At 44.6% G+C, this 14,635-nt stretch overlaps 1 protein-coding gene across 1 annotated transcript in view; it reads left to right on the top strand.

Annotated features, from left to right (window-relative positions):
- ATP2B3 (ATPase plasma membrane Ca2+ transporting 3) overlaps positions 1–14,635 on the top strand; it is a 201,986-nt gene that overhangs the window by 158,449 nt on the left and 28,902 nt on the right. Inside the window, exons 11-13 of the mRNA XM_040442396.1 lie at positions 4,542–4,783; positions 9,809–10,043; positions 12,549–12,728. Of these exons, the coding sequence (XP_040298330.1) occupies positions 4,542–4,783; positions 9,809–10,043; positions 12,549–12,728 (657 nt within the window). The remainder of the gene's footprint in view (positions 1–4,541; positions 4,784–9,808; positions 10,044–12,548; positions 12,729–14,635) is intronic.

Genomic DNA, 14,635 nt, shown 5'->3' on the forward strand with positions numbered 1-14,635 from the left:
CAAGGGATGTTACTATAAATGCCTTCACAGCCATAGACCACCAAGGATGTTACTATCAACTCTTTCATAGTCCTACACCACTAGGGATGTTATTAATTAATCCCATTACTGCCATAGCCCACCAGGGATGTTATCATTAATCTCTTCTCTGCTCTAGACCACTGCAGATGTTAACCTTAGCTCCTTCACAGGCCTAATCCACCAGGGATGATATCATTAATCCTGTCACTGGGCTAGACCACCGGGGATGTTATTAATATTTATCTACCATTGAAACGGTATTCTTGTTTCGTGAAATTGATGACATTTCCTCAGGATAGGGTCATCAATATCAGATCAACAGGGATCCAACTTCCATCACCCCCCCCCCCCCCAATCAGCTGATTGAAGGGGTCATGGCACTTGTGCAACCGCTGTTTTCTCTTCATTGTTTAACTGCAAGTCGTCAACAGCGGCGGAGCAGGGTAATTACGACTTCTCCGTTCCATTCCCCATTCACATGTCCAGAGGTGTGTGCAATAAGGATGTAGTCTCTTCCATTTCAGTGCAGTTGAGCTGGTATATCTGGAAGAAAGCAGTTATGTTTTTCTAATCCTGTACAATCCCTTTCATTTTACATAGTAACATAGTTTATAAAGTCGAAAAAAAGACATCTGTCCATCCAGTTCAGCCTGTTATCCTGCAAGTTGAAAAAATTCCTTCCCGACTCCAATCAGACATCAGAATAACTCCCTGGATCAACGACCCCTCTCTAGTAGCTATAGCCTGTAATATTATTACACTCCAGAAATACATCCAGGCCCCTCTTGGACTCTTTTAGTGAGTTCTCCATCACCACCTCCTCAGGCAGAGAGCTCCATAGTCTCACTGCTCTTACCGTAAAGAATCCTCTTCTATGTTTGTGTACAAACCTTCTTTCCTCCAGACGCAGAGGATGTCCCCTCGTCACAGTCACAGTCCTGGGGATAAATAGATGATGGGAGAGATCTCTGTCCTGACCCCTGATATATTTATACATAGTAATTAGATCTCCCCTCAGTCGTCTTTTTTCTAAAGTGAATGGCCCTAATGTTGATGATCTTTCAGGGTACTGTAGTCCACCCATTCCAGTTATTACTTTAGTTGCCCTCCTCTGAACCCTTTCCAGCTCTGCTATGTCTGCCTTGTTCACAGGAGCCTAGAACTGTACACAGTACTCCATGTGTGGTCTGACCAGTGATTTGTAAAGTGGTAGGACTATGTTCTCATCACGGGCATCTATGCCGCTTTTGATGCAAACCATCTTATTGGCCTTGGCAGCAGCTGCCTGACACTGGATTCTACAGCTTAGTTTTCTGTTCACTAAAATTCCTAGCTCCTTTTCCATGTCAGTGTTACCCAGTGTTTTACCATTTAGTATGTACGGGTGACTTGCATTATTCCTTCCCATGTGCAAAACCTTACATTTGTCAGTGTTAAACCTCATCTGCCACTTCTCTGCCCAAGCCTGCAATCTATCCAGATCCCTCTGTAGCAGTATACTGTCCTCTGTAGTATATATACAGTATACTGTCCTCTGTAGTATATATACAGTATACTGTCCTCTGTAGTATATATACAGTATACTGTCCTCTGTAGTGTATATATACAGTATACTGTCCTCTGTAGTATATATACAGTATACTGTCATCTGTAGTGTATATATACAGTATACTGTCCTCTGTAGTGTATATATACAGTATACTGCCCTCTGTAGTGTATATAAAGTATACTGTCCTCTGTAGTATATATACAATATACTGTCCTCTGTAGTGTATATATACAGTATACTGCCCTCTGTAGTGTATATACAGTATACTGTCCTCTGTAGTGTATATACAGTATACTGTCCTCTGTAGTATATATACAATATACTGTCCTCTTCAGTGTTAATTACTTTACACAGCTTAGTGTCATCAGCAAAATTGATATTTTACTATGCAAGCCTTCTACAAGATCATTAATAAATATATTCAAGAGAATAGGGCCCAATACTGACCCCTGAGGTACCCCACTAGTGACAGTGACCCAATCTGAGTGTGTACCGTTAATAACCACCCTCTGTTTTCTATCACTCAGCCAGTAACTTACCCACATACAGACGTTTTCTCCCAGTCCGAGCATTCTCATTTTATATACTAACCTTTTATGCGGTACAGTGTCAAATGCTTTGGAGAAGTCCAGATATACGACATCCATTGATTCGCCGCTGTCAAGTCTAGAACTTACCTCCTCATAGAAACTGATTAAATTAGTTTGACATCACCGATCCCTTATGAAGCCATGCTGATATGGCGTTATTTGCTTATTTTCATTGAAGTACTCCAAGATAGCATCTCTTAGAAAACCTTCAAACAGTTTACCACAACAGATGTTAAACTTAACGGCCTATAGTTTCCGGGATCTGTTTTTGGACCCTTTTTGAATATTGGCACCACATTTGCTATGCGCCAAGCCTATGGAACACTCCCTGTTAGTATAAAGTCCTTAAATATCAGAAATAAGGGTCTGGCTTTGACATTACTTAATTCTCTTAGGATACGGGGGGTGTATGCCATCTGGTCCTGGCAATTTGTCTAATTTAATCTTTTTAAGACGCCTCTGTACTTCTTCCTGGGTCAGACAGGGCACATTTAATGGGGAATTTACTTTAACAATCTGCATTTCATCTGACAGTTTATTTACCTTAGTGAATACAGTGGAGAAAAAAATATTTATTAGCTTTAATTTCTCCTCGTCGCTCTCTGCAACTCCCCCTCATTACTCTGTAGAGGACCGACATCTTCAGATTTATACTTTTTACCATTTATATAATTAAATACAATTTTAGGGTTAGTTTTGCTCTGTTTGGCAATTAATCACTCGATCTCTAGTTTGGCTGCTTTTATTATTTTTTTTACATATTTTATTTTTTTTCCTTATAGTTATTCAGTGCTTCCTCGCTACCCTCCTGTTTTAGTAATTTAAATGCTTTGTTTTTGTCATTTATTGCTTTCTTTACAGTTCTATTTATCCACATTGTTTTTTTCTTGTTCCTTAACTTTTTATTCCCATAAGGTATGTACCTCTCACAATTAGATTTTAGGATGCTTTTAAAAATATCCCATTTTGTGGCTGTATTTTTATTTTAGAGGACTTTGTCCCAGTTAGTTAGGCCTATGGCCTCTCTTAGTTGGCTAAATTTAGCTTTTTTCAAGTTTGGTATATTTGTTCCTCCCTGAAGAAACACTCTTTTGAATGACAATTGGAAGGTTATTACTTCATGGTCACTATTTCTCAGGTGTCCCCCAACCTGCACATCTGTTGTTCTGTCTGGTCTATTGGTTAATACTAAGTCCAGTATGGCCGTCTCTCTAGTTGGGTCCTGAACCAGTTGGGAAAGGTAATTGTCTTTGGTTATTGCCAAGAACCTGTTTCCTTTATGAGATATACAGGTTTCAGTTTCCCAGTCTATATATGGGTAGTTAAAGTCCACCATAATAACCACCTCATTATGATTTGCCGCCTCGTCTATCTCGTTTAGTAGATTTTCTGTGGACTCTGGTATATTAGGTGGTTTTTAATAAACTCCTATTAGTAATTTATTATTATTTTTGCCTCCATGTATTTCTACCCACAGTGACTCCACATGTTCATGTTCCTCACTTATATCTTCTCGGACTGTGGGCTTTAGACAGGACTTTACATAAAGGCAGACCCCTCCCCCTCTCCGGTTTTGGCGATCCTTTCTAAACAGACTGTAACCCTGTACATTAACTGCCCAGTCATAGCTATCATCCAGCCATGTCTCAGTTATTCCCACTATGTCATAATCCTCCTCACACATCACTAATTCCAGTTCCCTAGTTTTATTAGTCAGGCTTCTGGCATTAGTATACATACAATTAAGAGGTTTATGTATATTTTTTATCCTACAACTTTCCTTCTGAACTGTTCTAGTCCCTCCTTCCATTCCTCCCCCAGTCCCATTACCTTGCCCCCGGTCTCTATCTGCACTATCTTCCCCTCCTATAATGTAATTACCCCCCCCCCCAGTCCCTAGTTTAAACACTCCTCCAACCTTCTAGCCATCTTCTCCCCCAACACAGCTGCCCCTTCCCCCTTGAGGTGCACTGGACTGCGCTGTCAATAATGGAACACATACTAAATGGGGATTACACAAGAAAAGAGAAAAATACAATATAGTGCAGTGATAAGTATATAACTTACTGTAGTCCCCTCCTAAAGTCCCTAAATCTGAAGTCACGTAATCTAAAGTCACGCACTTAATACAAACACACACTGGAAATCAAACACGCGAATGCTCACAAACTCGCTTTTTTTGTCTGCTTCTATAAGTGCAGCTCTCAAACCAGACTGCTTTTCTTCCCTCTGGATTCAAAAGATTTGATCGATTACTTTGAAGTGACTTGAACAATGACCACTATACAGTTCATGTCTGACTTCCACTATTAGCATATAGTGACCTTCAGCTTAGAACTGCCTCACATTTTCATCTTAATGTCTCCTTTCATTTTTTTAAGCCTCCAGATAAAGAAGGAGCGCTTCCCCAGCAAGTAGGCAATAAAACTGAGTGCGCCCTGCTTGGGTTTGTTCTGGAAATGCAACGGGACTACCAGCTGGTGCGAGACCAGATTCCTGAGGAGACGCTCTACAAAGTGTACACCTTCAACTCTGTTCGTAAGTCTATGAGCACCGTCGTGTGCCTGCCTAATGGAGGATTCCGACTGTACAGCAAGGGAGCTTCAGAGATCGTCCTGAAGAAGTGAGTATTCAAAGAGTTATGTGATGAAATCAAATTTTGGATGATGACTGCCCATCTGCATTGCAAAGCTAACCCCCTGATTTCAAGATTTGCTTAGACCTGGAAATACCATGTTGTTACTGGAGGTCAATCCATCTTGAAGGATCCTCTGTGCGAGTAGGGATTGTTCAAAGTGCACAGTCATTTTAAGAAATAAAGACTGAACTCTGGTCATTAATTGTGCTCCAGGCTTCTCCAGCTGGGATAGGAGGTAGTTGTGTGACAGCTGACTGCTACATCCTGTCAGCCATATTAGCTCTCACAGGTTAAATTTTTCTGTCACCAAGTCATCCAAAGGGTCCTGCCCCACACTCTCCCAGGGCTCCCTCTCCATAAGAGTGTGCAATGTCTAATATCAATGAACATGTTATTTTCCCACCAAGAATGGCATTCAGCCAAAATGATAGCCTAAATTAGAGGGATTGTCCAGCTGTTAATATTGATGACCTATCCTCAGGGTAAGTGATCAATATCTGATCGGCAGGGGTCTGACACCCGGCACCCCCACTGATCGGCTGTTTGAACATTAGGCAGTGCTCCATGTAAGCACTGATTCCTGTTCATTACACTGCTCGTCGTCTAAGAAGTTTCGGTGGTGCAGTGTAATACAAATTGCACTACACCGCTACTCCACAGGAGACGACGCGTAGTGTAAAGACCAGGACGCGGCGCTCGCACAGAGTGCTGCCTAATCTTCAAACAGCTGATCGACGGGGTGCTGAGTGTCGGACCCCCGCCAATCAGATATTGATGGCCTATCCTGATGGCTGGACAACCCCTTTTAAGGTTAAATTTTTTTAACAAATTGGAAAACAGTCATTTACATGCGATATCCGTAAGGGAGGAAGTTGCTAGCTTATTGTTCTACTTTAGTTTTAATATAAATTAAAAATTCTGGCAGATTAAGGGCCCTATTACGCGGGTCAACGATTGAGCCAACTGTCGAGATCGAATGTTCATATGAAAGCTTGTTCCCGATAATTGGCGAGTGTACACATGCTAGTGACCTAGCAAGATCATGAAAAAGCTCGCTGGTTGGCAGCACATCTCCCCATGTAACCAAGGGATGTGCTAGAGGGAGCATGAGCGCTTACTAAGAAAAGTATGCAATAAGCCCCTACACTCCCTCTAGTGGTGGCTGCTGGCAGACAGAAATGTATTATTGAATATTATGACTAGAGCTCTGCAATAGAAAAGTGGAGGTCCACCTTCTATAAAGATAGATGATCAGCACAAAATGTTGGATCTATTTAGGTTCAAAAAGTAAAGTGGTATTCAGTTAGGCATTCACTTTAAGTGGTGTGTTAAAGGGCCAATGGTCAAGATCGAATGTTCATATGGAAGCTTCCTCTAAATAATTGGCCAGTGTACACATGCTGATGATCTAGCAAGATCATGAAAAAGCTCGCTGGTCGGCAGCACATTTCCCTATGTAACCAGGGAATGTGCTGCCAAAATATTGCAAAAGTATGGGGGATAAATGATCGTAGTGATGAGCTTTCATCCCCCCATACACTTGTCATCATCCTAGATCAGATTTAGGGCTTATTAACATTATTAACACAAATTTAGGTCTGTGTTGTAGGTATACATAATACCGTCCCCATAGAAATCTGTAGGTGCATATGTTACCTCCATGTGCTTCCTATTTAATGCACGTTTCATCGGATGCGGCATTAATTTCCCCTAGAAGTATTCCTTTTAGCGGAGGATATGGTGGCGTATGGAGGCATCACCTGATGGTATACGGAGAGCTTATGGTTTTATTATACAGATTAGTAAGGATTCCATCCCTCCCAGCAGGACAGTTCCAAATCTTAGCCACAGTCCCAGGAGAAGCTGCTGCTTATCCCAATTATAACTGTATCTGTGTCCTAAGAACACGCATACAGTGGAGTTCAATGGTAAAGAAAGGAGCTGTCAGTTTCCTGCTCCACCATTTCCCTGCTGAAGGCCCAATGCACATGCCATGGCCCGGGTAGAGCAGAGGATGGGAGTGGTAGTGGCTCTGGCTGCAACAGCTATTCACATAAATCACAGTGGAAATCCTAACACTGATGTTATGTAGCACGCGGTGCGGTGTTCCCTTGGGGCAGACCCTGAAGTTGGGGCTTCTGCCTGATGATAGTTGGGGTGCCCTTGGTGTTGTGAGTTTGGTAGAGGTGCAAGGCAGGAGATGTAGATGCTGTGGCCGGCGTATGGTGCTGGAGTCAGTAACCAGGCCAGTTGTAAAAAATAGACAAGTCTCTCATTACCAAAGCGTAGAATGAGGGCTGTAGTACATCTGATGGTATCAAAACACAGTTTCAAACAATTCACAGTGCAAATCTTTCCCGATAGCAATGTATAGATATATGCAAAGATGGCGGTTGTAGTACTCCTTCCCAGTGCCTTTCCAAAGTTTTTTTCTCTGCAAAATCTAAGGCTTTACTCAGTAAAGTCTATTTTAGCCTTAAACATGGAATACCTAACCCACTGACTCAGCCATTCAGATTCTGGACCTTCTGATTCTTTCTTTCTCTCTTCAGATTAGCAAAATGTCTCATAGATAGTGATTCCCTGGGATTTAGACTTAGCTTCTTGAAGAGTGAGCACATGTATCTCTTGTCTCTCTCTTCCTCAGCTAACACTAGAATGAACTAGGGGCAGCCCTAAGTCCATCTCCCAGCTTCCTACAAGGGCAAATTCAGGATTGTTAACCTTGACCTATCCATACAAAACTATATGGGTAATACAACACATCAGAACATCCAATAACATTAAAATTACAATAAACTATGGTAAGGGGGCACTAAGAGGACATTCTTGCTTTGTTGGGACTTTAAGGACGCATCCTTACTTTGTGGGAGTCACAAAGGGCCACTATTACTGTGTAGGGACACAAAGTGGACTGGGCAGGATTGGGTAGATATGGATAGGGATTGGGCAGGTTAGAGGGTCACTTAATGTAAAAAAAAAAATCAGGCTGGTCTTATCCCTCTTTAGAAGTTGAGAGGTATGGGGACTCTGATGCCATCATATAGGGTCCATGCGTAAATGTAAATGTGATGCAAACCATGACTATAGCTTGTAACCTAGCAGCAGTTTCCATACCGTGACTCGGATCTTCAGAAGCATTCCGATCTTCACCAGTGAATGGCTGTACATGATGTATGTGGCATCCGGCAGGCACAATTCAAGTTCTTCCATCTCCACAGGGTGGACATTAGGAAATGAAAGATGTGCCAGTGGATTATCGAAGGCAGTCACTTACCATATGTTACTTGCATCCGCTCCCAAGTTCCATTCCTTAGTCGATGCTCCGGTACACCCGGATGGTTATGTTTCCATCTTCTGGGAACTGTGGAGAAGGCTTAATTAAAGACAGCGGGAGCTGTCACAATGCAGAGAAAGAAACCTCCACCTCAACACATTGTGAACACCGATCTGCATTATTGGGGAACATTTTTTGAGGCCGAGGGATAAGGGGTGTTAACATGGCCGTGATTAGATTCTGATCCTACACAACTAATGCCGGTCATGAGGCTCTCAGTCAATGACCAGGGCATTACCATGATATGGGAATGCAAAGAAGGTGCTTAAAGCTTAGAGTCAATGAAAACAACAAGTCCATAGACTCTACTGTACGGACATGATTGTGCACTGCTGCCCTGTGCTTTTATTCTGGTCACCACCCGGCTACATATCCACTTTTAATGGACAGATCAACAAGATTAAAGGGGTTGTCCAAGATTAAGAAAAGGGATTTGCTTTAATTTCGATTTAAGTGAATGGGGCTGAACTGCAGTACCAGACATGGACAGTTGTGGCGCTGTTACTGGAAGAAAAGCAAATCCTTTTCTGTAATCTCCTCTTTAGTGGATTATTTCAACTCCTGCACTTTTGGGACTCATTGCAATATCAGAACATGAGTTCACCCAGTGCAGGACTGGATCATCAGAGTACCAGAGGATCCTCCAGTGGGCCCAGGCTCTGAAACAACAATGTACCCCTAATGAACTAGCGCTTCAACTTCAACTTTGAGCTGACTTTAGAGCCGGTAATGTCTATTCGAATGGAATGCAATTATACATTGGACGTACGCACGTTCTCTAATGACTGATGGTGGGAGCTCAAGATTAGTCTCTCCAGTGGGCCCAAGGAACCTCAGTCCAACTCCAAGTCCACCTGAGAATTCTGTGTTTCTCAGGTGGGTCGGTCAGACCATGCATCAAGACAGACAGTATACATATACAGCGATGGTGCCCCAAAATGTAAAAGTGGACACTGTTTTCTACACAGTGCCAAAATATGTTCTTCACTTTGGACATTCTCATATTTTTAGAAGAGTCCCCTGATACTACCTGAAAACAGTGTAATGGAATGAAATTATACATTGGACGTACGCACGTTCTCTAATAACTGACGGTGGGAGCTCAACATTAGTCTCTCCGGGGGGCCCAAGGAACCTCAGTCCAACTCCAAGTCCACCTGAGAATTCTGTGTTTCTCAGGTGGGCCGGTCAGACCATGCATCAAGACATACAGTATACATATACAGCGATGGTGCCCCAAAATATAAAAGTGGACACGGTTTTCTACACAGTGCCAAAATACTGTATGTTCTTCACTTTGGACATTCTCATATTTTTAGAAGAGTCCCCTGATACTACCTGAAAACAGTGTATTGAGCTTCCACAACCCACAATAATCAGTTGTAATCTGTGAACAAGTGTTCAAATCCCCTACAGCTCCACCACAGGAGAAATGGAGAATGACACCATCCTTAATGTTCATGTGATGAACTAGGTCCTCCAGAGTTAGAGACACTCTTTGTAGCCACTCTGGCCAAGGCAGAGTAACTTGTTGCCTCCCACTGCATCCCCCTATAGTGTTACTGTATCCTAAACCTAAATTCCTTCCTGGAAATGGCAATGGGGCGATGGGGTGATCCTCAAAATAAGGAGATTTGTCACATTTATTCTAATTGACATCTCTACATTTCTAGGTGCTCAAATATCCTAAATGCTGCTGGTGAACTCCAAACTTTTCGGCCACGTGACAGGGATGAGATGGTTAAAAAAGTTATTGAGCCCATGGCCTGTGACGGACTGCGTACCATATGTATCGCCTACCGAGATTTTCAAGCCGTGCCGGAACCAGAGTGGGAAAATGAGAATGAGATAGTAGGAGACCTGACTTGTATCGCTGTGGTCGGAATAGAAGATCCCGTCAGGCCTGAGGTGAGTGTGTCCATCATCAGAATACCAAGGGTCAGGGATGGACTGGGACAATAAAGTGGCCCTGGACTTCAGCCAGACCGGCCCACTTTATTTTTCCCAAACACACTCAAAAAAGGGGTTATGTCTCTTCAGCAAGTGGCATTTATCTTGTAGAGAAAGTTAATACAAGGCACTTACTAATGTATTGTGATTGTCCATATTGCTTCCTTTGCTGGCGGGAGTCATTTTTCCATCACATTATGCACTGCTCGTTTCCATGGTTTTGACCACCCTGTAATCCAGCAGCGGTGGTCATGCTTGCACACTATAGGAGTAGCCGGGATTGTGGGAGTGCACATAGTTTGGTGCTTTTTTCGACCACCAATGCTGGATTACAGGGAGGTCGTAACCATGATGACGAGCCATGTATAATGTGCTGGGAGACATTTTGTCTCTATGGCACTATCTGCCCTAATAGTGATACAGTGCCCACATAGAGCACGATAGTGCCCTCCTATTCACAGAAAAATAGCGCATTTGTACCCATATAGTACCTACCTAGGTGCATAGAAAGTGCCATACTTTGGCTCTATGTCGGCACTGTATGACTGTGGCCAAAGTACTGTAGGTTTTCACTTTAGGTAGGTACTGTATGGCACCATAAGCAAGAAATACACCATTTATCTGTGCATAACATGGCGCTATCTGAGCACTGTATGACCGTGGGAAGACCTGGGCATACTATGCTCAGATAAGTTGTGTATTTAGTGTCTACAGTGCCCACAAAGTGCCATATCATACCTACCTAGAGCTAAAACGTGGGCAGAAAGTGCCATACTTTGCCTATAATTATACTCTGTCTACACAAGTATGGCGCTTTCCGAGTATGGGTTCTATATGGCACTATGTGGGCACGACAGGCACTAAATGCGCCATTTATCTGTGGATAGTATGGCACTATCTGCCCACAATCATACAGTGCCCACATAGAACCAAATATCGCCGTACCCACACTATTATATGGCAGTGCCCAGAGCGCCATATGTTGACTATGTGGGCAGATAGTGCCCTACTATGCCCAGATAAATAGTGCCCTTAGTGACTGCAGTGCCACACTGTACCCACCTAGAGCCAATCTGTGCACAGAAAGTGCCATACTTTGTCCACAGTGACAAAGTGCCCTTTCTGTGCACAGTCTGGCACTGGCTCCAGGTAGGTATTTTACTACACGTGGGGGCACAGCGCTCATCTCTTTAGTAAAGAGTCTTTACTACCTTACATATTCAGCTCCCGCCTCCAGCCTCCAGTAACAAGTGCGGGCGGCAGCGCTCACTCACTGACGTCACGCGCCTGCGCCGCCTAGTGGGAGGAGCAGGCGTGTGACGTCAGTGAGTGAGCGCCGCCCCCACACTGCCTGCTGTTACTGGAGCTTTACCCCCCTGATGCCTGGCGGCCCTGGCCGGCCCTGGCCGGCCCATAATTCGATCGGCCCACCGGGATTCTCCCGGTACTCCCGATGGCCAGTCCATCGCTGCCAAGGGTATGTTCACATGTGGCAGAAATCCTGCAGATTTTCTGCAACGAATATTGGTGAGGAAGATCCACAGCTTTTTACAGAAGCAGCAAAGTGGACGAGATTTCAACAAATTTCATCCATACTTTGCAAAACAATCCACGCGGAAATTGACATGGGCTGTATGGGTTTTAAATCTGCGGTAGGTGAATTTATGCTGTAGATTTCCACGTCAAAATCTGTATGTAACACAGATTTTGTAAAAACTGTGGTGGATTTTCTGCTATGGTTTACATCCTGTATGGACGGTACCCTCAGACTCACTTTAAAGTGCATCTGTCAGCAGTTTTGTACCTATCAAACTGGCTGACCTAAGCTAAAGGCATCTGTGTTGGTCCCATGTCCATATGTGCCTGCATTGCTGAGAAAAATGATGCTTTATTATATGCAAATGAGCCTCTGGGAGCAACGGGGGCGTTGCCATTACACCTAGAGGCTCTGCTCTATCTGCAACTACCGCTCCCTCTCCTCTTTGATTAGCAGGGCCAGGCAGTGAAAACATCATCAAGCCTGGCCCTCTCAATAAAGGTGGAGAGGGCATGGCAGTTGCAGAGAGAGCAGAGATTCTAGGTGCAACGGAGACGCCCCCATTGCTCCTAGAGGCTCATTTGCATATATTAAAACAGCGCCAAATCCAGTTGTCTCCTGGTAGCTCCCTTTCTGCACACTAATGAGTTCAGGTTGCCTAGCAACCATTTACTTATTGTCTGGGTGACCACCTTCTGGGTTCATGCAGCTCCGTGCACTGACACAGGAAGTGACAAGTCACAGAAAGTTCTGACCGCCATCCAATGCGCTTCTCCATACGCAACAGACTTGTTCTTGGTTCCCGCTACTAAAAGCTTTAAATAACAGCATTCAAGGGAGGGTACAGGGATAAAATTGTAAATTTGTTCCCAATGACCCCAAATAGGTCTCAGTGTCATCATTGTGCGTCACCATTAACCCTACAGGTCCCTGAAGCAATCCGTAAATGTCAGCGTGCCGGCATCACAGTCCGTATGGTCACTGGGGATAACATCAACACAGCGCGCGCCATTGCTGCAAAGTGTGGCATTATACAACCCGGGGAGGACTTCCTGTGCCTAGAGGGGAAAGAGTTCAACAGACGCATCAGGAACGAGAAAGGAGAGGTTTGTGATCGGTCATTTTTTTGGGATAATTCCACATCTCTTCTCTATACTGTAGGACCACAGATGTCAGTGGGGGTCATTTATTAAAACTGTATACTATAAACCAGAGTTCCCCAACTCCAGCCCTTAGGGCCCACTTGCCGGTCAGGATTTAGGAGCATCCCACAGAATGAACACCTGTGGTAAGTCCTGATGGATGGACACTAATTATATCAGCTGCTCAATGCTAAGGAAATCCTAAAAACATGACTGGTAGGTGGGCCCTGAGGACTGGAGTTGAGGACCACTGCTATAAACTATAATAACCCTCTAATTAAAGGGGATGTGCCACCATTAACCGTTATTTTAATATAATTCAGCATAAAAAACTGTACAGTAATGTGCTAGTCCACCTACTGAGCTAGGTGAGCATGGCCGCACGTGCTCAGTTTCATCAGCCAAGTCTACTGTTAGAAGCTGTGTCAGTTACAGGGAGAGAGCTGCAGTGAAAGAACACCCCCCCTGAGCTGTGGGAGGGAGAGAGCTGCAGCAGAAAGGGTACACCTCCTGAGCTGTGGGAGGGAGAGAGCTGCAGCAGAAAGGGTACACCTCCTGAGCTGTGAGAGGGAGAGGGCGGCAGGAAAAAGGATACACCTCCTGAACTGTGATAGGGAGAGACCTGAAGTTAAAAAGAACACACCCCCTGAGCTGTGAGAGGGAGAGAGCTGCAGCAAAAAGGACACATCCCCTGAGCTGTGAGAGGGAGAGAGCTGCAGGGGGAAAAAAACACATCCCCTAAGTTGTAAGAGGGAGAGAGCGGCAGGAAAAAGGATACACCTCCTGAACTGTGATAGGGAGAGAGCTGAAGGAAAAAAGAACACACCCCCTGAGCTGTGGGAGGGAGAGAGCTGCAGCAAAAAGGACACATCCCCTGAGCTGTGAGAGGGAGAGAGCTGCAGTAAAAAGGATCCAACTCCTGAGCTGTGAGACGGAGAGAGAGGCAGAAAAATGACACACCTCCTGAACTGTTATAGGGAGAGAGAGGCAGGAAGGACACACCTCCTGAACTGTTATAGGGAGAGAGCTGAAGGGAAAAAGAACACACCTCCTGAGCTGTAAGAGGGAGAGAGCTGCAGCAACCCCCCCCCCCCCCCCGAGCTGTGAGAGGGAGAGAGCTGCAGCAAAAAGGACACATCCCCTGAGCTGTGAGAGGGAGAGAGCTGCAAGAGAAAAAAAACACATCCCCTGAGTTGTAAGAGGGAGAAAGCGGCAGGAAAAAGGATACACCTCCTGAACTGTGATAGGGAGAGAGCTGAAGGAAAAAAGAACACACACCCTGAGCTGTGAGAGAGAGCTGCAGGAAAAAAAACACATCCCCTGAGCTGTAAGAGGGAGAGAGCTGCAGCAGAAAGGACACACACCCTGAGCTGTGAGAGGGAGAGAGCTGCAGGGGAAAAAAAAAACATCCCCTGAGCTGTAAGAGGGAGAGAGCTGCAGCAAAAAGGACACAGACCCTGAGCTGTGAGAGGGAGAGAGCTGCAGCAGAAAGGACACACCTCCTGAGCTATAAGAGGGAGAGAGCGGCAGGAAAAAGGACACACCTCTGTGAGAGGGAGAGAGCTGTAGTAAAAAGGATCCAACTCCTGAGCTGTGAGAGGGAGAGAGAGGCAGGAAAAGGACACACCTCCTGAACTGTTATAGTGAGAGAGCTGAAAGGAAAAAGAACACACCTCCTGAGCTGTGAAAGGGAGAGAGCTGCAGCAAAAAGGACACAGACCCTGAGCTGTGAGAGGGAGAGATCTGCAGGACACACCTTATGAACTATGATAGGGAGAGACCTGCAGGGGGAAAAAAACACCTCCTGATCTGTGAGAGGGAGAGAGCTGCAGCAGAAAGGACACGCCTCCTGTTCTGTGATAAGGGAGAGA

The sequence above is a fragment of the Bufo bufo genome, chromosome 8 (assembly GCF_905171765.1).
Source record: "Bufo bufo chromosome 8, aBufBuf1.1, whole genome shotgun sequence".
Lineage (NCBI taxonomy): Eukaryota > Metazoa > Chordata > Amphibia > Anura > Bufonidae > Bufo > Bufo bufo.